At 32.6% G+C, this 27,233-nt stretch overlaps 1 protein-coding gene across 1 annotated transcript in view; it reads right to left on the reverse strand.

The window, feature by feature from the left end:
• Positions 1 to 3,758: 3,758 nt before the first annotated feature.
• CUNH12orf4 (chromosome unknown C12orf4 homolog) overlaps positions 3,759 to 27,233 on the reverse strand; it is a 32,095-nt gene continuing 8,620 nt past the window's right edge. Inside the window, exons 4-14 of the mRNA XM_046446686.2 lie at positions 26,654 to 26,835; positions 25,314 to 25,413; positions 24,129 to 24,250; positions 18,952 to 19,058; positions 18,411 to 18,608; positions 17,484 to 17,612; positions 14,207 to 14,281; positions 11,191 to 11,393; positions 5,512 to 5,569; positions 4,881 to 4,948; positions 3,759 to 4,290 (exon numbers count right to left, since the gene is read on the reverse strand). Of these exons, the coding sequence (XP_046302642.1) occupies positions 4,198 to 4,290; positions 4,881 to 4,948; positions 5,512 to 5,569; positions 11,191 to 11,393; positions 14,207 to 14,281; positions 17,484 to 17,612; positions 18,411 to 18,608; positions 18,952 to 19,058; positions 24,129 to 24,250; positions 25,314 to 25,413; positions 26,654 to 26,835 (1,335 nt within the window). The 3' untranslated portion in view covers positions 3,759 to 4,197. The remainder of the gene's footprint in view (positions 4,291 to 4,880; positions 4,949 to 5,511; positions 5,570 to 11,190; positions 11,394 to 14,206; positions 14,282 to 17,483; positions 17,613 to 18,410; positions 18,609 to 18,951; positions 19,059 to 24,128; positions 24,251 to 25,313; positions 25,414 to 26,653; positions 26,836 to 27,233) is intronic.

The raw sequence follows: 27,233 nt of genomic DNA on the forward strand, positions 1-27,233 counted from the left end.
TTCAGCACTATGCTGGGGGGCAGGGCACTTTACATAGACAATACCAACAAAAAGTACAAAAATGCAAAAAACATGGCACTAAATAGACCATAGAAAGAACATTTGTTTAACATTATGAGAGCTGAAGCAAGATGGCATAAGTGTCACTTTTCCCCATATGAACTGGGAAAGTGTGTATTGAGCAACTCAAATTTTCTGCCACTGTATGAATATTCACTAATGATCCTGAAAATACTGTCCAAGGCCCTGCATTTCATTTCACTGATAATTTACAACACATATCTGACTTGGATTTGATGAAAATATTGCTTTTGTAAATGCCTCTATTAAATGGAGTTAAAAATAGATTGTAGAAAGCAGGTGAATTAGAAAATGTGGAATCTGTGATATAATGAGAATTGACTGTGTGGCAAGAAGTTCAGTCAAGTCTTAATTTTGATGTATCAGGAACCATTACCCTGTGAGAAAACAGGAAAAATAGATCTGCAGTGTGTTGTAACAATCTTCACTGTTTATAGTTGAATAGGATGTCACAAGCACATGTTGGTCCTGCAGGGAATCTCAAAATTCATTCATTCATTCCCTAGTTTTAGGTGAGTTTTTGTCTTGATCATTAGATTGTCAGCATCACAGATGCTGCCTGACAAGTCTTCTTGCTTTACAAGTCCCATGGCTTTTGCATAACCCTCTAGAGGCCAACTCTTACTTAAGCATTGTGTTCTTCTACTTGGAAGATTCTATTTACATTTGCTATTGTTGAATGTTATCCTTAGGGTGAACCAGTTACTTATATTGTCTTTATCTCTGCCTTTGGGTTGTAATATACTCTCATGTACATACTTCTGTGTAAAGTTGTGATTCCCAACTTGGGGTTCCTGGAATTAGTGGTGCTTTAAGAGGTCACTGAGTTTTTAAACAATCTTTCAAAAAATACATGTCCCTTGGTTGAAATCCCACAGGTCAGAATCAATTGTCAAGCTTTTGTTTCCATTTTTGCAAATCTGCATGGAATTATACAATAATTCTATGTGACAACACTACGTATCACTTGCCAATCAGCTTACTCCACAGACTTGTCTTTAATTAACAAAGGCCAGATTGCTCAAATAATTTAAATTGCTTGCTAAGTTTTCAAAACACTTCAGAGAAATATGGGGAAGCTAATAAAAGATTTCTGGGTGGCAAAAGGACAAAAACACCACTAGTTTAAATGGTTCTGAAGACATGGTACTTTTTGTACAGATTGTAAAATAGTTTTATTATTTCAAATTTAGGATAATTATTTTTACACTGCTGTTAGTCCTGTTGAGCAAGGCAGTCCTATTTTATCTCAATGAGAAAATGAAGTCACAAAAAAACAACAATTTTCAACAAGAAACTGACACATATCTACAGTCTCTAAGCTTTGTCCATTCTTTCTACACAGCTCTGTAGATTCTCTTTAGGGTCTCTAAAATAGGAATGTGTCTGTGAATTCATCTTTCCTTAGTGAAACATTTTTTCTTCTTTTGAGAATTTGCCAGGCTCCAACTGATATGAAATAAATAATGGCATGTGCTGTGTCAAGAGATCTGCCAGTTCACAGGCAAGTAATTTCTTTTCGTTGAAATTCTTTTTCATGCACGTCTCCAATTTTGGTCACACATGTTGGTGCCATACTTCCAGATCGATGGTGAGGTTATAGTCTTACTTGGTCTGGTGCTTTGACAGAAGACACAGAGGAGGAAAGGAAAGAACAGTACAGAATGGGGGCCAGTGAATACTTTTAAGGCCTTGAGGACCACATTATCATCTGTCTTGGGAACAAGCAACTGTTTATACAAATGGAAAACTATGCTCATTGAGATACTTGTGCCTGCCCTGCCCCCCCACCCCTCAAAGACGCTTGAGGTCAGCTTCTCTCAATATACTGGCCATTGGTCATGGTTCTTATCTGTACCTATACCTAGAATGCTTGAAAGCTTTTTCTATTCTCAGCCTGCTAAGGTTCCTTCTTCAGATCTATCGATAGATCGTAAATGTCTTTCAAAGACCATGTGCTAAATGTCTGGCTTGTGGTGCTATAATAGGGAGGTGGTAGAATCCTCAGAAGGTGGGTCCTAGTAGAAGGAAGTAAGTCACTGGGGACATGCCCTTGAAGGATATATTGGGACTCCAGACCACTCATGTCTGCTTTCTTCCAACTATGAGGTGAAGAGGACTGTTTGACTACACATTCTTACCATGATGTCCTACGCTGCCACAAGCAACAAGGCCAACAACCATGGACTTAGATCTCTATATCCATGAGCCAAAATAAATCTTTCCTATTGTTGATTATTTCAGGTATTCTGTCATAGTGACAGAAAGAGGACTAGCACATCTTCACACAGTGCCTGAAACTACTTCCCTTTAAGAAGCCCTTCAGAACACTTAGAAACTAAGATCATAATCTTACCCTTCTTGGCCTAAATACAAAATTCTAGCCTTAATTACTGTCTAATTAAATCCCCACAATTTAAATGCATATACTTAAATTATTTATTTATTTATTGTGGTGCTGAGGATCAAACCTAGTGCCTCACACATGCTAGGGAAGTGCTCTACCACTGAGCCACAACCACAGCCCCTGGTATTTTAAATTATATATTTGCTAATAGCTTGGTGTTTCCATCAGTAGTATGTAATACCATAGGCATGATTTTCCCAAGCTTACTGCTTATGTATCTTATAATACAGTTCCAACTGAAAAATGGACTTAGAAAAAAATATCTTGATTTTATTAATAAAATAGTACTTTTAAACCTTCTTCAGTTGAAAGCCCCAGTTTAAAAGTAATTTAATAAAATATCCCAGAAGTGACAGAGTTGGTTAGCAACATTTACCAAATTTCCATGATTGAATCTTTCCTCCTGTACCTGGAAGTAACCTTCAAGCTGTTGGTTGTACCCTTAGATGACAGAATTCTGTGGAAAGATTATTAAGGTCTATTTTTCAATGTCTTTTATTGATCCCACTATAACCACTTCCATTTCAATTTAAGAACTAAAGTCTCTGACATTCATCTATTCACTCCTAGTTATAATGCTTCTTTTTCTTATATTCAAGATATAACACTTTCTGAGGACATCAAAGACCCTCCATTTCATTCGATTGGTCAGTTGCAACATTCACACAACTTGGGATGAAAACTATTGCTTTTGTAAATGTCTGCATGCTTTTGTTTAATGTAGTCATGGCAAAAATGTTATAGATGAGATAAATGACACACAGTGTGGAAAGGAGGAAAGGAAAGAACAGTACAGAATGGGGGCCAGTGAATACAATGGAAGAGGAGGGGAAACAGTAAGACAGAAATGGGGACACTGTTATCTGCAAAGAAAATAAGGGATAGAGGAATGGGTAAGAAAGCTGAGAATGTAGGAAGAAGAATAGAAAAATAAAAATGATCCTCATTCTCTGATTGTCACATCATTGTCACAATGTTGCTGAGCACTAAAATCGCACCAGGTGCTGGTTTGGACTAACTTTACATCAGGCTGGCAAAAAAGAACACTATTTTCTCAGCCCATGAAATGTTATTTATAGACAAGGGCAAGGTCACAGAGGGAAGATGAGACAGAAGTAAAGAATTCAAAGCCTTTTTTGACTCTTAACTTATACAAGCTTAGAAAGAGTAGATTAAAAGCAAGGCTTTGAAGGAAGAAACTTAAAAGAATAAGCACATATTTCTCATGTATTTGTATTTCTATAGAAAGATTTTCACAAGAAACCCATACTTGTAATGCATATTTCAGTGCTTTTTAATTTTGATTTGGCAAATAAAGTAATTATGGCTTGTACCTGGTAAGTAATTCAAGCCTTTTGGGAAAGTCAAAAGTCACCACAAAAATGTACTCAAGAGATTCCTATAGCAAATGTGTGATAAAAAGGAAGTATTAACTTACTAACATTCACTTTAGGACATAAAAGTAGAAAAAGGGAGATATTCTTTTATAAAAAGACTTTAAGAATGAATGTTTCATTTAGGGGCTGATCACTAGTTTGTTCAGTATAGAAATTTTTGGAATGTTTCACAGACATATATCATGATTTCACTTGTGGCTTAGGTTGCAGGTTCTCTTTCTGAACATCTTTTGCTTGACAGGATTCCAGCATAGCTCAAGTTCCTGGAGAGTTTAACAATCCGCTTCTGCCAGTGTGTCCATCTATAAGGGTTTAGTGCTTGGATGTCAGAGTGAGTGTTGATGAGACTCGGAAGATCTGGGGGAGCATGTTACTAAGTTGATAAAACATTTCTTCAGAAATACTCTGTAAAAGGTAAAAAAAAAAAAAAAAAAGTTTGTGCTTGTTAAAGCATGGATAATTTAAATCTTTAGAAGTATTTTAAAATATGATCTCTTTCTAGATACGGACTGCAAAACAGAAAAATTATCTTTCCTGACTGATTTAACTATATGGACTGGGCTGGTTTTCTGACTGTTCTCTGAGAACCTGTGTTGTTTCTATCAAATAATAAGTCTGATCACCAGAAACCCCCTATGTAACACCAATATAATCCATAATAAAATGCCACTAATTTTGGTAAGTTCTATTCAGAATCATTCATTCTCTGTTCATGCCCTTTTTTACAAACATAGTCTGTATAACATAAATGTGGAAAAAAAACAGAGGACAGATAAGTCAAGTTTGGTTTTAGGGGTAAATAAAAGATCTCTTGAGTGGTAGAGGTTGACATCTTTGACAATAAGTGCCTTTATGGCATCCAAACTCTTCTCCCCTTAAAAAATTGGAAACTGTTAGCATTTTATTATATTTAGGAGTTTAAGGCCACATATCATATGTGTGAGGAATATTATAAAAGAGATTAAACTGGAGCGAAATCTATTCAGATAACATACCTGTGGCACTAGAAATTGTACAGTCCTAGAAATTCCTCCATCCCATGAAGCCATTTCCATCATAAAACCTAAAATAGAACAACAGACTTTGCTGTGTTATGAGTTTTGGCCTTCCAGTCTCCCAGTCACTTATTGAGATAAACTGAATTTCACTGTGTGGTTCCTGTCTTGACTTTGTAGGTAGACACTTGCCTATGGGAAATGCTAAGCCTAAAGATAAACTTCTGCTATCCCTAATTCTCCATGCCAGAGAGGTTTAACACATTTTTGTTAACACACTTGGACTTATTTTTTCTCAAGTCCTAGTTGGCCTCCATACAAGGAAGCTAAAACAGACTATTAAAGGTTAAACATATGGCTTTTTTTTTTTTTTTTAAGGCAGTAGAGAACAAGTTAGAATCGAAGCAAAATGTAAATAACATCCAAATGTCCTTGTATTCCAGGAGGACTGGAGATTTTTTTTTGTGACTGGAAAAAGATAAATTACAAGTCTCTTAAGAAATATTTGATTAACTACATAACAAAGTCATCAAACAACAGAGGTAACTTTCATATCCTTTCTTCTGGGTTGCTCTGCTTTCAACATTTGTGAGGACATATGGTTGGTTGTTAAATGTGGGGTTCTGCTCACCTTTGACACACTTAAACACAAGTTCTGCTCTCCTTAAGCACCAGGGTATAGTCATTTCCTAAAAACAGAAACAAAACAAATCATTTGCTTTTAACAGAAGTTTGTAAAATAAAAAATACAGTCAGATCCTTATTTGTTTATAATGTTGAATGTCCATGTTGTGAATAAATTCAGACAATTATTTGCTAATCCCAACTGGATTTCTTTTATTTTTTAGGAATAGAGCTTCTAGTCGTTAGACAATACTTGAGAAAGGCAAATTAATTTAACAAGCCTAGCAAACATGATTTATAAAATGCGTAGATCCTTAACATATTCATGATAATTTTAAAGATAACTATGATGCGGAAATTCCACAACTACTGTCAATGTCTGCATGAATAGTTATTATTGATCAAATGAATAATTATTATTAAATTGTATATTTACATAAGCAATAAAATTAAAACATTTTTATTATATAACATTATATTATTGCAAAAATAATGGAATAAACAAAGAGTGTGTCCCAGCTACCTAATGAACCAAATCCATTCATTTTCTATTTTGCTTTCTAATTGCTGTCCAAATGCACATCTGAATCCCAGGTCAACAACCAATACATTTTACAATTTTTCACCATGTACTCAGTGAACATGCCATTTTAAATTCCATTTCTTTTTACCAAAATTATTTTCTCACGTTGCAAGTCTTCATAACTACAAAACAAGTGTATTATTTAATTATGGTGATTCTAAAACTTTTTGGGTTTCAGGATCTTTAACACTCTGAAAAATACTAACTCCAATATGCCTTTGTTTATGTGGATTATTCATTGCATTAGAAATTAAAACTGATAAATATAAAAATATTTATTTAGTTTAAAAATAACAATGATAAGTCCATTTAATGTTAGCATAAATAACATTTTTAATGGAAAACCACTATATTTTCCAAAACAAAAAAGATTTAGTGAAAAAAGTAGTAACGTATTCTTTAGACACAATGACCAACTATTTCATGATCCAAGTCTCATAATTCCTATGCCTCAAGGCTTTATGTATCAGTTTTTATGTTTGGTTGTTTCTGCTGACTCTCACTCATAGTGTCTTATTTTCCTTAAGAGCCTACTTATGTTAAACATTTTATTCAAGAATTATACGTAGAAATAAATACTAAAATATAACCAAGTATTAGCATTACTTTAAAACATTACTCTAAAATATAATGTTTTGAAATACCATAGTAATAATCAGAATCAAGGAATTACTATTATTCATTTAGTTTTAATGACATATTCATTATATATATGAAACATATACATATATATATACACACACACATATAAAGCATTACTGACGGTAACTTGTCTTATAATTTACTATTAGTTTTTTGACACCTTTGAATTATTTCAATAATTACTTGATTAGGACTGGGGTTGTAGCCCAGTGTTAGAGCGCTCGCCTCAAATGTGGAAGGCACTGGGTTTGATACTCAGCACCACATAAAAATAAAGGTATCATGTCTATCTACAATTAAATTTTTTTTTTAAATTACTTGATTAAGGCTAAGTCAAAGTACCACTACTCATATGAAGACCGTTAATGTGAATTTTAAACACAAAGCTTTGAAAACCAACATCTAAAATTGATATTATCCAAATGCAGAAACTCAGGACAATATAGTGATGAAAGATTGCAGCACAAATTAGAAAAGGGATGGTAGATTGAGAAGAAAATAACCAAGTCCTCATTTGTCCAAAGATCATCCAATTTTATCCATTAATAACATGCTTTCTTGTTTTCTATATTTATGTGATTAATAGCATGGTCTATAACAAATATCTATGAGATAAATAAAGAACTTTACACTCTTGAAATGATATGAATTAACTACAAAGTTTTATAAGCACTATTTGGAGAACAAGACAAAATACAATAATGGCAAGACACTAGAGTAGCTTAGAAGTGACAGATATATTATAAGATCAATTTAATTTTCAGATGACATATGCCTTCATATGTGCTTTACTTTACTTTAATGCTGATTAGCAGTGTTAGGAATCTGAAGAAAATGCTATATGGCAGCATGTACATGCATGTGAAAACACATTCATTCACTTGAGTTGTTTTCAAATATTTCATATGCCTACAGAGACTCTACCCCAAGCTTAAGGTAGATGTTTGACTGTTTTTTTATCCTTTTTGTCTCTGATTAAAATCAGCACCTAAAAACAATGGCTTTCAATATCTGGAAAAGGCTAAATGGTAAGCTTTAGAAGACTATAAGATCAAGACAGGGCATGAATTATCGGATGTCATCATAGGATGTGGCCAGCAGTTTTATAAGGAGCTCACTTTTTGAAACAAAGCTTAGTATATATTGCACAGTAGGTACGACATGGAACCTGATGGATCAGCTAATGGCATATGAAGTTTTGTTCATGCACTCTAGGTAATGGCAAAGTGACTAAATCTTGGTGACATGTCTGAGAGAATGCACTGTGAAAGAAATCTACGGAAGAAGCTGGGTGGGTAATGTGAAACACTTTGGAGTTTGGAACTAGGGCAGAAATTTGGTCCCAACAGTTATACTTTAGATGGTACATGGAAATTGCACATAGAATAAATTTTAAATCTGTGAAACAAATTAAAATCTCAATTCTTTCTTTTTATTTAATAAAGTTTTATTATCTTCTGCACTATGCCCAACTTGCTTATTTTTTTTTTATTGGTTGTTCAAAACATTACAAAAAAGCTCTTGACATATAAAATCTCAGTTCTAACCGAGACAATACCTTCTATCTATCTGAGGTTAATGGCCATATGTTGATTCTCAACTTGAATCCTTGGTTTAGGTAAGGCTGAACTGTGGAGTTAGTATGTATTTTAAGGTCTTCATTGTACATCTTGGAAGTCAGATATAAGAATTACTTTCTGAGTTTATTCTAATGGGAAAGATTCCAAGATTTTTCTTTCCTTCTCAGGTATATGCTTACGAGGTACCTGAAACACTTGTATTAATCAGCTTCATAGCCATTATCGAAAGGTGAAAGTCTGGCTTTATTTTTTATTTTCCACATAAAAAAAAACACCAGTGTAGGTATACCACTTTAGAAAACAATTTTGCTATTTCTATCAAAGAAAAACACATAGATAGCCTGAGAGTTAATAATTCCATAATTCCACCTTAAATGCCATTCCCAAGAGAAGTGTCAAAACATATGTACTAGATAGAATGTTTATAACAGTATCAGTCACAACAACCAAAATCTACAAATTACCTAAATGTTCATAAATATTAGAAGGGCTAATAATTTTGGTCTAGTCACACACTGGAATAATATATAACATCAAAAAAGAACAATCCATAATCATACATAATAATCTGGATATCTCATAAACATAATATTGAATGAAAGAAGTCAGATATAAGATAACCACAAAACAACTAACTCATCCATAATTTTTGAGGTGAAAATAGTGGTTGTCCTGTAGAGGGAGTGTTTTAAGTAACTGTAAGGGAACATGAGGGTGGTTTCTGGGTTGTGGTAATGTTCTGGGTATATGCTTGCTCAGTTTGTGAAAATTTGAGGTGAGCACTTATGTATTATAAGTATTCCAATAAAAACAAACAAAATCTTCATTGACAAAAAATTAACAAAACTAAAATCCTTAAACCCCAAATTATTTCACAATTTATTAGTATACCCAAAAAAGTCAGGAACTCAGGATTTCTGACTTGTAGACTCATTCCACATCTATTAGGTTACATTGATCTTAATACGACAGTATTTTCTGATTACAAATACTTATAGAGATGAAACTGGTTTGTTCTTCTTCTTTTTAAACTGCAAGTAATTTTTATTGCCACTTTATATATCATAGGACATGGACTATTTCAGACCTTATCATTACCTTGCACACACTAATATATAGTAACTGGGTGTCTAGCAGCTAATTTTGGGAAATAGCACCTGAAAATGCTTTGGGATCCTTGTACAAAAGCTAAAGTACACATTACTCCTATATCTTGTGAAGTGTTGTCTGAGTTTATAGGATAAACTTCTTGACCTTGAATGGATATTTAAATACAACAAATGAGAAGATCATGGCTCGATATACTTTTGTGAATTAAATTGGACACTTTGGAAACAAACTTAATGTTCTGCAGCTGGCTGTCCCAATTTAAAACATGTAACTTTTGTGACATTGTGGGAGAGGGCATGCTAGCAGTATCAAATGTCTGGAAGTAAATCTGAACTTAGTGACTTTTGGAAACACTGTTTTTGAGGTTGTTTCCCACCTACATACAACCATTTTTATAAACTGGTTAACCAGGAGTCCAGCTGCAGGAATATTTGGTTGTTTCCTTGTGGCAGAAATTCATCATAAAGTTTGTTATTCCCCAAAGACCCTTTTATAGATGGGCTTGTTAGTGATGATAATTTAACAATAGCTAAAAAATCATGATGGAAGTAAAACTTTATAAAGCTACAGTGAAAACAGAAAAACATGTTTGTCCATCTCTCCTGATGCCATATTAGGTATGAGTGAGGCTACGGAAGTGGAATGAGAAGTGAGGAAGTCTACTGCAGCCTCCACAGGATGGTGCCAGTATCCTTTTCACCAAAAAGAAAAAAAAGTATATTGTGAAGATCTACCAGACTAGACTATAAATGGGAAATAACTCAAAACATCCTGTCCTAGATGGAACTGGTTATCTTTAAATTATATTAAATTACAGCAGTTAATATAGAATTTAAAATGAAGTAAATTCATGAATGTAATATAATGAGTCTAAGTGGGACCTTAAACTAAAATGTAAAAAATTACATCTTTTATACTATCTTCTAAAATATAGCATTTCCACATTATTTACTTACTAGTAACATTCAGCAATCAAGATCAAATTTCCTTCTTGAAATTCACAGTCTGCACTTAGTAGTCATCAATTTTGCTTTTAAAAAATCTCTTCTTAAAATAAGCAAGCACAGAGTTGCTGATATGAGCCTTTATCACCAGGTTGACAGCTGGCTTTCCTAGGACTCATAGCATCCTTTGGGCTTGAGGTTCCTTTCTTCCTCCAGACAATCTAAAGTTAAATTTTGGTCTTCACATTATTTTTAACTTAGCCCTCTAACTATTTTTTTTTTAAATGTGAGTAAAGGAAGAAGGCAGAAGAGAAACAGAATGAGAATTTTTAAAACAGAAAGAGATTTTTAAAATTAAAAATGTCTCCTAGTGCAGTGGTGCACACCTATAATCTGAGCTTGAGAGACTGAGGCAGGGGGACTACAAGTTCATCCTGGAGGAAATGTTAAACTGAGGCTGACTTCTTCCTGTCATCTAGCATCTCTTTCCATTACTTTTTAATGTCTTCTCAGAAAGTACTAACTCAATGTAATTCTGGCATAAGCCAAACATTAATATCTACTGTTAATTAAGACAAAAATGGAGGAGAAAGAGGAAATGAAGTAGGGGAAGAAAAGGAGAATAGGAAAATGTTATAATTTTCTGAACATAAATGGTGAAGTACTATTTACTGTTTTATATGGCAGTCAATTCTATTAACCTGATAGAAAATGTAAAGGTCTATTAGTTAAAAAAAAAAAAAAGGGGAGGGGGCTTTTAAAATGTAGATTATTAAATAATATGAATATGTATCATATTCATTGAAAAGATTTTTCTATCTGCTTACCTCTGACATATCGTGAACCAGCAACAGAGGAATGCTTATTGTTGTGATGTCATGGGTGCAGCAAACCTTGAGTATATTTCTAAGTCCCATAATGGCAGGATCACGAGCAGTGATATTTCCTGATTTCACATTGTCATCCACACAAAGATGGAAAGCAACATGAATTTCTGAGAGATTAGAATGTCGTGTTATGTAAAATTCCCCTGTGAACAACAGATATAATCATGATTTTCAAATACATAAATCACATTCATCAATGGGCATTATAAATAATTGCAATGAGCAGTCAATATGTTGAGTTAGTTTGGATCAGGAATCTATGTGGGGCTCATGAAACTCCTTAATTCTTTTCTTCTTAGCAATGAAATTCTTTTATTTACATATATTATCATATATTATTTTTAAGAGACTATAGCTTATGGTCTATGACTATAGGATTTTGTCTACCTCATTTAATATTCTGTTTCTAGCACATAGATGGTCCTCAGTAAGTACTTGTTGAGTGAATCAATGAATGTTTCAGACTACATGCTGGAGCAGTAACATCTCTGCTCTCTACAATCATTTCTTTTCCTATGTATCCACAATAGCAAAACAAAACAACAACAACAACAACAGAAGAAAACCTCATCAGCTTTTATTTTCTATGCATTCTGTCATTATAAAAAAATAAAATATAAAACATAAAAATGAGTTTTTACAAATGTATGTACCTGGAAGTCCTGATATGTCCTTCACATTAACCCTTGACCTCACAAATTTCACTTGTGCTTGTATTACAGTAATTATCCAAGGGTTTTACTTTTAAAGACATAGTATATTTATATTTAAAAGTACTTAATATACTTTGGCATTATGTTCAATATTACTAGTTACTAGCATATATAAGCTGTACTCATAGATGTCTTTCATAGTCCTCAGGCAAAGGTCTTTTTCTTTTTCTTTTAACTTGAACAAGATATTAGAACAAGAAAAAAGAAATTAAAGAAGGGAATTTTAGAGACACCAAAATAAAATGGACAAAGAGAAAGTAAAAAGGAAATTGGTGAGGAATAAAGTAGTTATGATTTCCCAGAAAGGCACTGAAAGACACAGTCTGCTTATCAGAAATCTGGTGGACTATATGGGACAATATTGTTCTGGGCCCAATGAAGTGTATAACCTCCTTAATTCTTACTATGAATTCAGATGATGGAAGTCACAGCATTAAATATGGGCTGTGGTCCAGCAGTGAGGTAGGATGACTTAGTGGACAAGTCAGGTGCTCCTAATCCCCAATCTGGCACTGCTTTATTCGACCTTAAATGACTTCCCTCTTGGTCTCATTTTACCCATTAATAAAATGGGGGCCAGTCCTAAAGCTGGCATTACTAACCAAATGAATATGATATAGGGGAAAAAACACTAGATTGGATGTTAATGAGATTTGTTTTTAAGGACTTTTTGGGTGAGTGATCTTGGGAAAATCAATTCAATTTATTGATTATCTTAAATCCTGTGTATGAAATATGAAAAGTAATGCCTTGCTGCTTTCCTTACAAGGTTGTTGTGAGAATTAATGATTTAAAATATAAAGACTTAGATCTTGATAAAGTAAGTAAGTTACTACTGACTTACAAATATATAAATACAACTGCTTTCCCTCACAATTTAAAAATCTTAAATGACTTGTGATTTAGCTCTTTTTTTTTTTTTTTCCATCTGAAAATATCTTGGTTGTGTAGGCATCCTTTACCTCAATGGAAACTCCAGTGCTCCAGTGCTATTAGAACATCTAACTCAATAATTTAGTAGGATATTTTATATATATATATATATATATATATATATATATATATATATATATATATATGTGTGTATATATATATATATATAAATTAATAATTCGGAGGATATACCATAAATCTGAGTTATCCTTTTCTAAATCAGACTTATGGTATATCCTCTTAATTTGGCAATAATATACCAATAAAGAATTGAGTTTAAAAAGCTAGAGATACTGATACCTCTGAACTAGTAATAAAATTGATAATATTTTAAGAAAACCAGAGAATATGAATGATTTAAATTATTATCTATGAGAAGGAATATGATAAATCTTCACTGAAGGTTTTTTTCACCTGGAGAGAAGACTGGTTTCCTGTTCCACGAAGTGCAAGAAGCAGAATGTGGTGATTCTAACATTATCTACAGAGGTAGGATATCTGAAAGTGGAAGGAAACTCAGAGGCTGATAACCACAAACTGACTGGACCTGACAAGATGAATACACAAAATGGGTATATTTCCTTAAAATAAATGTAATGTGACCCACATGTCAAAGATCTGGGGAAAGAAATGTAGGAAATGTAATACTACCTTAAAGAAGAATAGAATACTATCGTGAGATGGCTATTTCTGAAACTGTAAAATTTATCACTTAGTTTAAAAGACTTTTTGCTTATAAAGTACACAAATAGGACTTCTTTATTACACCCTGTCTTAAAAATGCTATTAAGCATATCAGAGTGAACTCAATCAGAAAGAGGGGGAGAGACTGAATTCCTGTTGTTAAAAAAAAAAAATTCAAGAACAACAAAGGAAACAAAAGAAGTGAAAAGCAGGAAAAGGTAAGGGGAAACGGAAATAAGATTCTACAGATGACCCATGTTCTCTCTATTAGCTCAACTATTTATATTTCTATGTATTATTATTTATACTTAACAGCAAAAATAATCTATTGGTTTATTTCTTAAGAAACAAAGACACCACATATAAATTTAAAATAGCAAATAATAATAAAATTATGGAACTTCTTGAACAATTTTTCTTGTACAAATTAAAAGTCATTACTAGTATAAAAAAGATTTACATTGGAGAACATCTGAGAAAGTATGTAATATAGATAAAATAACATTTTAAAGTGATATACTGGAAAATGCTTTATAATGTATACCATGAGAATTTATTCTTCAGATCTATAATTTTAATGTATATGATTATAAGAAAATAGTAATTTAACACAAAATTATACTTACCAGGTAAAATATTTAAATAATTTCTCTCAGTATTTTTATTCTTATCATCACTTCCTCCATTTTGGTTTCCAGAATCTATTCATAAGATGATGCAACATGAAAGAACATAATAACATATGAAACATGTTACCACCACTATTTTCACAAGCACAATAACAACAAAAATTTACTAAGCATCTCTATGTGCCAGGCATTCTATTACAAGTTTTACATGGATGGCCTCATTTAATTCTCACAATATCCTTATAATCAGAAACCCTAAGATGGTGGTAAGATTACTATTTTCATTTCTTTCCTTTTGGTGCTGAGGATTGAACTCAGAGTCTTATGAGTGCTAAGCATCTACCACTGTATTGAACTCCCGGATCAATCTTTATTCTATACCTGAGGAAATAGGCTTAGATTAAGTTAAGTACCTTAATCAAATATGCATAGATAAGAGGTAAAATTGGATCTTAACCCCCCCCCCATACTCATATCCTAAATCCTATAGTCTTAACCACATCAGACTTTCCAAAAGTTTATTTTTCATCTGGAAGGTTCAAGGCACTAGGTTAACTACACATAAAATAACTTCATTAGATAGCTGTGGAGTGGCCATCTGTATTTTTAGAACATGAGTCACTGTTGTTGGTATAACTTGTTCAGGACTACAAATAAATGGCTTGTAGCACCAAGAATCACTTTTACTCAGCCCATTCCTGAAATTTATTTTTATTTGACACTACACACAATTAACTTCAAAGAAATATGTGAGACTCTATTTCAAACAGAACTTCTTTTTTCAGACATTTAGTAGGTTTTTTGAAAGCCTGATACCAACAAAACTCCTATTAGGTAAATATGAAAACACTTCATACTCCAATCCCCTTTTCCTGTTTTAATGGGTAATACTTTGTTTAGTAATACTGAGAAGATGGCTATTTTTATTTTTTAAAATGCATATAAAATGTACATAAAAGAATTTTACCTATCATGGAATTATAAGGTTGATAATATATAATAACCACAGTAAGAAAAACAATGGAATGCCTTAGAATAAACAAGTATTTGTGTTATCAGGATGTAAACTTTTTTTTCAATACTTCTTTTAATTGAGTTTAAAAAAAATAAATGATAGCGGAATGCATTACAATTCTTATTACATGTATACAGCACAATTTTTCATATCTCTGGTTGTATATAAAGTATGTTGACACCAATTCGTGTCTTCATACATGTTCTTTGGATAATGATGTCTATTGCATTCCACCACAGGATATAGGTAGGCATGGTCAGAAGAGTCAGAGGAAGTATTTTCACAAAGCTCTTCTATAACATGCAGGTTCCTTTAAGAAAGTTGTCTTTTATAAACCTACTTGCTTCACTGACTCACTTAAACCACAAAGTAGTTGCTTGAACAAGAACAAAATAATACCATGATATACATGCACTGCCTTAACCATAGGTGGTTTAAAAACTTCCTGTCATTTACTGCATATTTTCTATCTCTCATACTTAGAATCTTCCTCCTTTTCCCATACCTATCATGATCTCAATCTTTATGTTTTTAGTTTTACTAAGAATAATATTAAAATGTTTCCTATCACATCATTTCTGATTTGAATGAGACGGAGGAAGAAGATGATAGAAGAACCAGAGGACATTTTCTGAAAGGTCCTGTTTTAGGATACACTTCTATACTGACTTCCTAATATTTAGCCTGGCTTTGACACATAAAACACATATTGCTACAGCAAAGCCACAGTTACCATTAGTGGGAATATAAACTGATAGAGTTGCTATGGGGATTGCCAATGCTGTAAAAATTATTATTATATGTGCACTTTAACTCAAAAATTTTTCTTTAGGTATCTATTCTATAGATGTGCTTACTGCTTATACACATCATAATGATTCATATGCACAGTTATTTGTGCATTACTACTTACAATTTAAAAAGCAGGAATAAATGAAATGTCTACCAATAAGGGACTGGTTAATAGGATATCCTGCAATGGAATACTATGAAATAGCAAAAAGACATGAGAATAATCTTTATGGACTAATATGAATGAGCTCCAAAATTATTTAATACAAAAAGCAAATAACAGTGTGTATATAAAGCTACCATTTGTGTAAAAGAGGAAATCATATAAATTATATAAAGTACACATACATGTGCTTATATATACATAAACATTAAGTCTGTATGTTACAAATAAGCTAGCCCTGGCTGCTTCTGGAGAGGGAAACTGGATGGCCGGGGGACAGAGTTAGGAAGACTTTCACTGCTTGCTCTCTCGCACAGTTTGAAATGTGAATCTTGTGAATGTTTGTCTATTTAAAAAATGACTAAAACACTGCGTAAGTATATTGAATCGATAAGGAAACTATAGTGAATGCAGATCAAGTTAAGACTAGATGCCCTATTCTAGCTTTAGGAGAAAAGAAGGAATTCTACATTTATAGGAAAGAAACAAAGACACCAAGCAAAGGTATAATATACCTCTCTGCTTACTACAAAAATGCAAAATGTATCTACTTTAAGTATTGTAAGGGTTTCTTTTAAACACTTGAGGGACAAAAAAAAAAAAAAAATAATCAAAGTATCAGCAGGAGATTTAAAGGTTTGAGCAACCCCAACTTTAAAACTTACCATATTTTATTTCCTGAGCACCAATAATGAATTTTTATAAGAGATAATAAAATGTTGTGCACGCAATAGAGTCAGAATGGAGTATGTGTTATAATTTTATGTGTGTGATATCATATGAAATGTCAGAGAAATAAGATAAACACACCTTACAAGTATTTTGAAATGACTATTACGTTAATATTCAGCTCCTAACAAAACAAACTTATGGCACCAATTTGTAAAAAAAACTACTTTTTAAATTTTAATATTTCAATCAAAGAACAGCTGAACTGCTTTAATACCACTATATGAATTAATTCTTTGTAACTTAAGAGTTTTTTCCTTCAAGTATAACTATAGTACTGAAATTTAAAAATGGTTTTCACTAAAGAAAATCATTTTTAAAAAAGAGAAAACTAAGAACAGAATTCAAACTTTTGAAGATCTTAAATTTGTTCTTAATTTTCTTACTCCAACTTCTACCAATATCATTTTCTATATGATTTTACTGATAACCCCTGTGCCATTACAGTGACCAGTGACTAGGGACAAAGCACACTATGATCATTACTATCCAAAGTACATGTATGAAGACACACACATACATACACACACACACACACACACACAGTGAGTTCTAAAGATTTGAGTTCTACTGACCATGTGCTTCTTTCAACTTGCTCCTGCGCTGTGTTCTAGCATAAAGTGCCACCTGCTGGACAACTTCCAGTTGCTCTTCAATTCGGGGAAAATGGAAGTCGGTACACTCTTGGCAAACTGTGGCAAAATCTAAAGGACCCCAAACATTGACAAACTTCTAAATGTGAACTATTAAATATTTAATATTTACTTATAGATAATTAGATCTAAGAAAAATAGAAAATGAAATTGCTGAGTATGATTTTTTGTAATTTCTTATGATATAACCATAAAGTTATGGTATAGCAACTTTGTTTTAATCAGAAACTTAACATCTCAGTCAAAAGAGTAAACAATTAGTAGATAAAGAAATTTTAATATAATTGGAAGTCTTCTTTAAATAACAGATATGTTGATCACAATCTACTCCAAAATGCTACAAAAATACAAGCAGGTTCTTCCATTTATGAACAATAAATTCTATTCAAGCCTCTTCCAAAAACAACTGTAAAATTCCATATATTTTATATATTCAAAAGTTTAGAAATAATTATAGAAGTGAGGTATACTACTAGGAAGAATTTCACATAGCACATTTAAGAGGTAGAATACTAAAAAAAGAAAGAAATGGATGAACTAAATTCCCTAAATATCTGCTTCTAAATTGAAAAATACATTTGTATCTTGCTTATTATTCTTGTTTTACCCTGAAATAAGAATCCTAAAAGAGTATCATATACAGTGTAATAGAACTGTAAGAAAGAATAAATGTCAGGAGGCATTCTACCAGTGCTAGGTATGAAACAAATCTAAAATAGTTATGACTAGCTATGTTTATTGTTTGGTCTATTTGATTGTTGGGATTATTAAAAAGATACAGTTTTTCCAAAATTCCTTTCTTTATAAGAATTGTATTTAATGAAATAAATATGAATAATGTCAACTTACCTCTCTTAATACCACTATATGAATTAATTCGATTATCTACTAGTAAAACCAGACCACAGAGAGATGTAGAATAAAGTGACAGTGCTGTTTGGAGCCGATGGAGTTTCACACCACTTCGATGGTTTCTTTTATGCTTACAGAAGTCCAGCATGTCTGCTCTCAACAATCTCAAATTATGCATGGTCTTCAACTGGGCTCCTGGGGGTAGGCAACAGTCTCAGAAAAGAAACTTAAATAACTACAGAAATCTAGTATAACAGGATGCAAATCTCTATGGCAAAAATAAGTCTTTGCTACAAATAATGATTAAAAATGGGCTTTGCAACTTCTCATTTTAATAACTACTGTAATTTAATCTATCTGAAAAAAATGTCTAGACTAAAACAAAAATCCTACAGCCAACAAACTATAGGCTTTCTTGGAGCACGATACAATTTGGAATTGAAGATAACATAGGTACACTAAGGATTTTTCTTTTAGAGTATAAGTAAAATTCAGAAGTATCAATAAATAATAACTGCAACGAATTTAAAATACTTACCTAAGTGAATAGTAAAACTTTCCTCTAACTTTCTCTGTTCCTCATAAATCCTTCCAACTGCTTCCACAGATTCTCTGAATTGATTTGGCTGAACTTTAATTTCCTCACTGAAATTAATAAAATTATTGATTTTCTTTCTTTAGGTATTTGTCAAAAACTTTTCTTGAACTTTATGAGAGAAAAGTGAACTGCTGAAAGTAGTGCTTAATTATTTCTCAACCATCTTTAACCAATGATGACAAGTAAGACTCTAAGCACTAACTGGTTCTAAAATTTCCACTTGTTCTTTCATTTCCTTACAGTAAGTAATTTAGATAATTCTTATCAATCATTAAAATATCAATGAACATATTACCACTTAAAATTTCTTAAGTTATTAGCTTATTAACATTCAAATCACATTATGCCTATTTTAAAATCCATGATATAACTTATACCAAGGTTAACTGTAGGCAAAATTAGAAAACAGGTGAAAGCTGGTTACAGTGGTGCACACCTGTAACCCCAGCTACTTTGGGAGACTGAGGCAGGAGGATCACAGGTTTGAGGTCAGCCTGGGAAACTTAGGGATATCCTGTCTCAAAATAAAATACAAAGGGCTGGGGATGTAGCTCAGTGGTAGTGCCCTGGGTTTAATATTCAGTACTGCTGAAAAAAAAAAAAAAAAGGTGTTGGGAGGGGCAATGAAACATTGTGATGGCAATAAAAATTATAACACAGATAAGTAATAAAAAGATGAATCTTATTTTAATGTATCTGCATCCTCTATTTTTTTAATCATTTCTTGTCTTTTTTAACCTCCAACATTTTATTCCCACAAAATGCTCTCTTTAGTCTGCTGTGTTCTTTATACTTCCTGAAAAGGTTTCCAAAAAGAAGTTAAACTTGTATAACTATTCAATTCAAATTTCAAGGGTAAATGTATACATGAGTTATCTGCTCTACCGACTAAAATTTGGGGTTAATCCAAACTGCCTGACTGATTTCATTAATAAATACAGTAAAAACTAAGAAATAAATTTATATTAATAAATATTCCCATCTTAGAAGGTAGAAAGTCATAAGAAAATATTATCCCCACTGTAATATCAACAAAAAGTCAGATAATTTATGAAGCTTATCAGAGATTGGAAGTAACAACACATCCAAGAAAACTTAATTCCAAAATGTGACATGCCCCTCCAAGGAGAGATGGGATACAGTTTCATCTTTGTCAGGACATGGTTGGAATAGGTTGCTGTCATACAAGGAAGTAAACAGAAATCAATAAAATTTTATAGCTTCTTAAAAGCCAAGCATGTTGATTTGTAATAGTTAGGAGCTGCAGGCTTATGTATTTGCAAAAATTTTCCACCAAGTGCTTCCACAAAAAGACTTGCAGCAGGAGACAAGAGAACACTCCTGGGGGTAGAGTCAGAGTCATTAGAACATCCCATATCTAAGGCTGAGATACATATAATTTGCTCAAGACTAGAACTGGACAAAGATAACAGAATTGGTCAACAAATGGACAAAGTGACTGCCCCTGTCCCCGAATTATGAGCCCAGTGCCAAGTAACAAGCAAAAACAATACATTGCTGAGAGGAAGAGCAATGGTACATAGAAGGACTCCATTTTGTGGCACAGGCATGCAGACTGAGGATGGATCAGAATCACAGAAAATATCTTCTAGAACTCCAACTTCCAATCCAAGCATAAAATAGCTTTAGACTATTACTATAGAAAAAGAAGCCCTTTGGGTATTAAAGGTACTGAGACACAATAAAAACCAAAATCTGTTCAACTGCTGATAAGATCTGTACAACCTTCATATTCATGGCCTGTTCATTTCTAAATGTAATACTATTTGCCTTGGTCTTACCCACATATCTAGCATTCAGAAAAAAAGGAAAAGGAAGAGAGAGTTAAGAAGAGGAGGAAGAAGATGTTGAAGAGGAGGAGGTGGAGTAGCAGGAGGAGGAAAGACACCCTGAAAAGCAAGGGGGAAAAAAGAAACTCCCTGTCAAGAAATAAAGCAATCAACAGAAACAAATTTAGAGATAACACAGATATTGAGTTTAAAAGAAAGAGATTTTCAAATACCTATGATTAATATGTTAAAAGATCTAGTGGAAGAAGTAGATGAAATATAAGGACAGACAGGGTATTTTAGCAAAACGAGAAAACATGAAAATACTTGAAATGACATATTTGATTATCACAGATAACTCATTTTATAATTCCATCATTACTCTGAAAACAACATCAAATGAAGATATTATAATAAAAAACTATAGACCAATATACATACATACAGATACATATATACTGGTGGATATATGTCATACATGTATATAACATATATAATGAAATAACGTATCATGACCTATATGTAAAACCTAAATCTACAAAACTGCTAGAAGAAAACATAGGAGAAAATCTTTGTGATCTTGGATTAGGCAAAAAATATCTTAGATAAGACAAACTACTTAAAAACTGATAAATTGGCAGAGTACAAAAGATTCTGATACTGCCATGTGGCTTGAGGTCACTATACATTTGTCGAAATGCACTGAATATACAACAGGAATGTGCATTGTTTACAAATGTAAATGATGAACTTTGGTTGATTATGATATGTCAAAATAGGTTCTCAATTACAACAAGCATACCACTCTTCTGGGGAATATTGACATGAAGAAAGATACATATATGTGGATTGGGGATAAATCTCTGTGGCTTCCTCTTAATTTTGTTGTACCTTAGTATTACCCTGAAAAACTAAAGTGTTTAATTTAAAATAAAAGTGATAAACTGCACTGATAAACTGTAAAATGAAAAACATTGGCTGAGGAAATGGCTCAGAAGCAGAGTGCTTGCTTAGCATGCAAAAGGCTCTAGATTTGATCCCAGCACTGCAAAAAGACAAATAAATAAAAAATTTAAAAAACTTTTTAAAAAAATGTGCTCTTTGAAAAACACTATCAAGAAAATGAAAAAAAAGACAAGCCATAGAATAGGAGAGAATATTTATAAAATATCTGTTTGAAGATAGACTTGTATCCAGAATATTTAAAGAACTCTTACAACTCAATAAGAAAACACAAAGGAGATAGAAAATTAATACATGAAAAAATGTTCAACAACATTAGCCATCAGGAATATGCAAGTAAAATTATACTGAGATACAACTACTAGAATGGCGAATAGTAATACCAAGTATTGACAAATACGTGGAGTATCTAGAATTCTCATTCATTAGTGGGAGGAATGAGCAACCACACAAACACTTTGGAAAACAGTCTGGCAGTTGTTTATGAAGATAAACAAACACCATATGACCTAGAAATCACACTCCTAGATAGTTATGTAAGGGAAATAAAAACATATGTGTATACAAAGACCTGTACATGACTGGTTTTAGTGGCTTTATTTTATAATTGCCCCAACCTATGCCCTAAATGTCTATCACAGAGTAAATAGATAAATAAATGAACAGAAGACTAAAAGATAATAAAAAGTAAAGAACTGGGCCTGGGGTTGTGGCTCAGAGGTAGAATGCTCACCTTGAATGTGTGAGGCACTAGGTTCGATCCTCAGCACCACATAAAAATAAAATAAAAGTATTTGTCTATCTACAACTAAAAATATATTTTAAAAAAGGAAAGAACCACTAATACCCAGAACGACATAAATGAATCCCAAAAAGCATATGCACTCTGGCATTTTTTCCTTTCTCAACTCTATTCTAGTCTATTTAATTGTTGTTTTTAAAAGGTTGGTTGGAGAGTGAGGATCTAGGATTGTTCCTAGAAGACTGCAACCAAGAGTTTGGGAAAAACAATAAAGCAAATGAAAGATTATAACATAGTATTAGTACGTAAGAAGTGATATAGGGACCAGGGAAGAGTTCATTGATAATCTATCCATCTGTCAATTTATACATTCCATAAATATCTACTGAGCATGTCCTATGTGCTAGTGCCAAAAGCTAAATACTTGGCAAGGAGTTGGTATATAGTGGTTTAACAAACAGTCAAACAAAACAGACATAATTCTTGCTTTCAATCCAAGTGTTTTAGTTAGTTCCTGTTACCAAAGTACCTGACAAGAACAACTTATAGGAGGAAGTTAGTTTGGGGCTCAGGCTTTCAGAGGTCTGAGTCCATACATAGTCAACTCCATTGCTCTAGGTCCAAGTGAGGCAGCATATCATGGGGGAAAGGCACACTGAAGGAAAGCTGCTCAGCTCATAGTAGTGTCAGGAAGCAGACTGGGGAGGAATGGGACCACAGGGAAGATGCACCCTTCCAGGGCACACACCCAATGACATACCTCTTCTAGCCATGCCACACATTCCTAGAATTTCCATCCAGACAGTCCATTCAAATTAGGATACACTAATTAGTCTCAGATCTCACAATCCAATCATTTTACTTCTGAATATTCCCGCATTAACAGGAGCTTTCAGGTGACACTCATTACCAAACCATAACAGCAAAACTAGTGGGAGACTGACATCACATAAATAAAATGCTATTTTTAAATGTTTACAACATATACTAGCATGTTCTGTAAATAGGTTTATTGTATTTTTCTTAATGTATTTCTAGCTTAATGTACTTTAGGATTTCAAAGAATAAAGAAATTTTCAAAAATACGTACATACAACTAGTAAGTAATTTAGGCATGGTTAAGTTCTAGGGCAATACGTGAAACAGTTTATTTAGGCCACATGTGATATACAAGATATAAATTATGAACCCCCCCCCAACATTTCTGTACCTTGTACGTGCTTCTATTTCTGCACATCTTAATCTACATGGTGTTGTTTAATTTACAGGTCAGTCTCTCTTTTTAGAATATAAGTGAAACATAGGCAAGCTAATTGCACTGAGCAAAACCAATTTAAAAAAAATAAAAGATAGTAGTATTTAGGTATACACAATTAAAAGGTTTAGAAAGCTAAAGTTCTAGAGGTGAAATCACTATTTTAGACCAATTAGTTACCACTCACCTGGCTCCAAAATAATCTACATTTAGTGTCTATATAAAAGATGGAGAATAACAGCATAAAATTATCTTGAATGTGGTTAACTTAAAATATATACAAGTAACAAGGCTCAATTTTATAGTAAATATAAACTATTACTAACAATAGACTTTTATATGAATAAGAACAACACATGACTAATACCTGAGTGAACTGTTGTTGGGGTTTTTTAGATCTTGATGAAGTTTTATTACCCATTCCTGATATTCTTGCTTTTGGATGGCCGTTGATTGTTTTAATTCATTTGACCATTTATTTTCTAAGTCCTAAAAGAGAAAATGTGACAACTGGTTAATTTTTTTATGTAAAAAATAAATAGGGGGCAGGGGATAAGCAAGGATGGTGGAATGTGATGGCCATCATTATCCAAAGTACATGTATGAAGACAAGAATTGGGTGTTAATATACTTTATATACAAACAGAGATATGAAAAATTGTGGTATATATTTGTAATAAGAATTGTAATGCAAAAAGAAAAAGAATGGGAAGTTATACTCCATGTATGTATAATATTTCAAAATGCATTCTATTTTTATGTATAACTAAAAAGAACAAATAAAAAATTTAAATAAAAAATTGCTATACTACAGTGACTAAATAAATAAATAAAAGGTAAGCTGGGCACAGTGATGCATGCCTGTAATCCTAGTGGCTTGGGAAGCTAAGGCAGGAGGATCATGAATTCAAAGCTGGCTATAGAAATTTAGCGAAGTGAAGTCAGCCAATCCCAAAAAACCAAATGCCCAATGTTTTCTTTGATATAAGGAGGCTGATCCATAGTGGGATAGGGAGCAGGAACATGGGAGGAATAGACAAAGTCTAGATAGGGCAAGGTGTTGGAGGGGAAGGGAGGGAGAATGGGATTAGAAATGATGGTGGAATGTGATGATCCTTATTATCCAAAGTACATGTATGAAGACACGAATTGGTGTGAATATACTTTGTATACAACCAGAGATATGAAAAATTGTGCTCTATATGTGTAATATGAATTGTAATGTATTCCACTGTCATATATAAATTTAAAAAAGAAAAAAAAATTTGTGGAAAAACCTTAACAAAGTAGGACATGAATATGAAAATTGCCTTTCTGTACTAATAAAATAATTCAACTCTTAAAAAAATAAAATGTTAAAAAAAAAAGAAATTTAGTGAGGCACTAAGCAATTCAGCAAAACCCTGTCTCTAAATAAAATATAAAAAAGGGCTGGAAATGTGATTAAATGGTTAAGCTCCTCTGGGTTCAATCCCTGGAAGGAAGGAAGGAAGGAAGGAAGGAAGGAAGGAAAACACAACTACATATCTAAAAGCTCTTATATTTCACTCACCTGCTGAGATTCAAAATGCTGAGCAGCCAGTGAATTTACATCCTGATCTGTCAGTGATTTTCCCAATTCCTGCATTACTTTTTCCATTTCAATACCTTGTCTAAAACATAAATTAGCAAATAAGGTAAGTATATTCATCAAATTTCAAGACCACTCCTGATTCACAAAGTGAAAATAAAACTTTTATTTCATAGGATTATGTCCAAGAATGGGAATTATAATACCTGAAAGTGCCCTGAATCCTTGGAAATTCTCAAAGAAATAGTATGCAATTCTAGCTTAAATAGATTTTCTTTTTATTTGTATATGAACTAAAATGACTTCAAGTTCTGAAAGTTTGCCTATATTATATCCAGAAACTGCCAACTAGGTTCTAAGAGTCAAACTGTTAAGTCACAAAATTACCTTTAAAAAGGCATGTAATATACTTATCTAATGATAATTTAAGAATGTAGAAATCAAGATTGATTTTTCTTAGAGGAAAAGTTAATCAATGGTTTAAGTAAATTGATTTAATTTAAATAAATTGTGATAAATTAAATTCATCCATATTATTTATAAAAAATATGTATTTCTATCTATTTCTATCTGACTCATATCACAATATATAGAATTATGAGGAGGTAGTCTGGAAAGCCATGATTTAAAATCAATAATACTAGCAGCTTTATACTCACTCTGAAGAAACAGTGGTCCATAAAGGCATCATTTCCTACTGTATTAAGTATCCCTATAGAATGGATTCAAATCTGACTAAAATTTCTTTGAATAATGTGAGTATTATTTTTTTCTTCTTAATGTAAATAAGGTTATGAAATGAAGTAAAAGACCATGCACTTAGATCAGGGCAATGAAGAGAAAGTTCTGACTAGGATACAAGGTACAGTGATTACTAGCTTTGGAGTTAAAGATTCCTTGGTTTAAAATTCTATCTGTCCTTGGACAAGTTACTTACTTTATTTAAGCCAAGATTTTTCTCATCTTTAACAGTAGGGTTGAGGTAAAGATAAAGGTTAAAAAAAAAAAAAAAGATAAAGGTAAAGACAGGGCACAGTGCTCAGAGTAAAGTAAGCCTTCACTAGCAAGCCTTCAATCTATTCCTCTTGTTACAAATAAGAATATGTAATGCCAGCACATTTTATTTATATAAATCACTTGAGAAGTTCTCTAAGTCTATAAGGACAGTCCCAGTTGAAATTACACATTTAAATATACAAGAAAATTGATTTCTAATATTAAAGCATTTTTCTACTTTATCCTTTAATTTTATAAAATATGAAAACAAGTTGTTCTGTAGGTCATCATATATGACATTATAATATTCAAGAAATGTGAAATACCTTTCTCTTAATTTTTTCAGCTCCACATCTCTTTCACCAATCAGTTCTGAGATACTAACAAAGTAATTATGTTCCAGATTTAGAAGAGTTTCAGAAGCAGGAGAATGTATTAGATCATGATATACATCTGCAAAATCTTCATCCCAGCTGGGCTCTTCAGGTCTTGCATGCTCTAATGTACTCTATAAGATGATACACAGACATTCCTCAATCATAATGCAGAATTTTTATTTAACACAGTTCTACAAAAGTATGTATATTACAGCTCCATTTTTGTATATCAGACAAGAACAGAAAGACCCTCTATTTATATATGTGTAGATATATAAATAGAATGAGAACAGAAAGAACATGGAGAAATTTAAACTAAGTTGAGCTATCTGGGAACAGAAATGAGGCACTAAAAGGGAGGAAGGTACACAAATTTCCAAAATTAAAAAAAAAAAGTATGCTATAATTCCATTTCTATGAAATCACAAACACACACACACACACACACACACAAAGGGATGACCAACAAAATGATAATAGTGACTGTTTCAGGACAATGGGACTTTTGGTGACCTTTATTTTATTTTTT

Source organism: Marmota monax, unplaced genomic scaffold (assembly GCF_021218885.2).
Source record: "Marmota monax isolate L192 unplaced genomic scaffold, Marmota_monax_Labrador192_F-V1.1 WCK01_AAM20220418_F8-fsc00512, whole genome shotgun sequence".
In the NCBI taxonomy this organism is placed as follows: Eukaryota; Metazoa; Chordata; class Mammalia; order Rodentia; family Sciuridae; genus Marmota; species Marmota monax.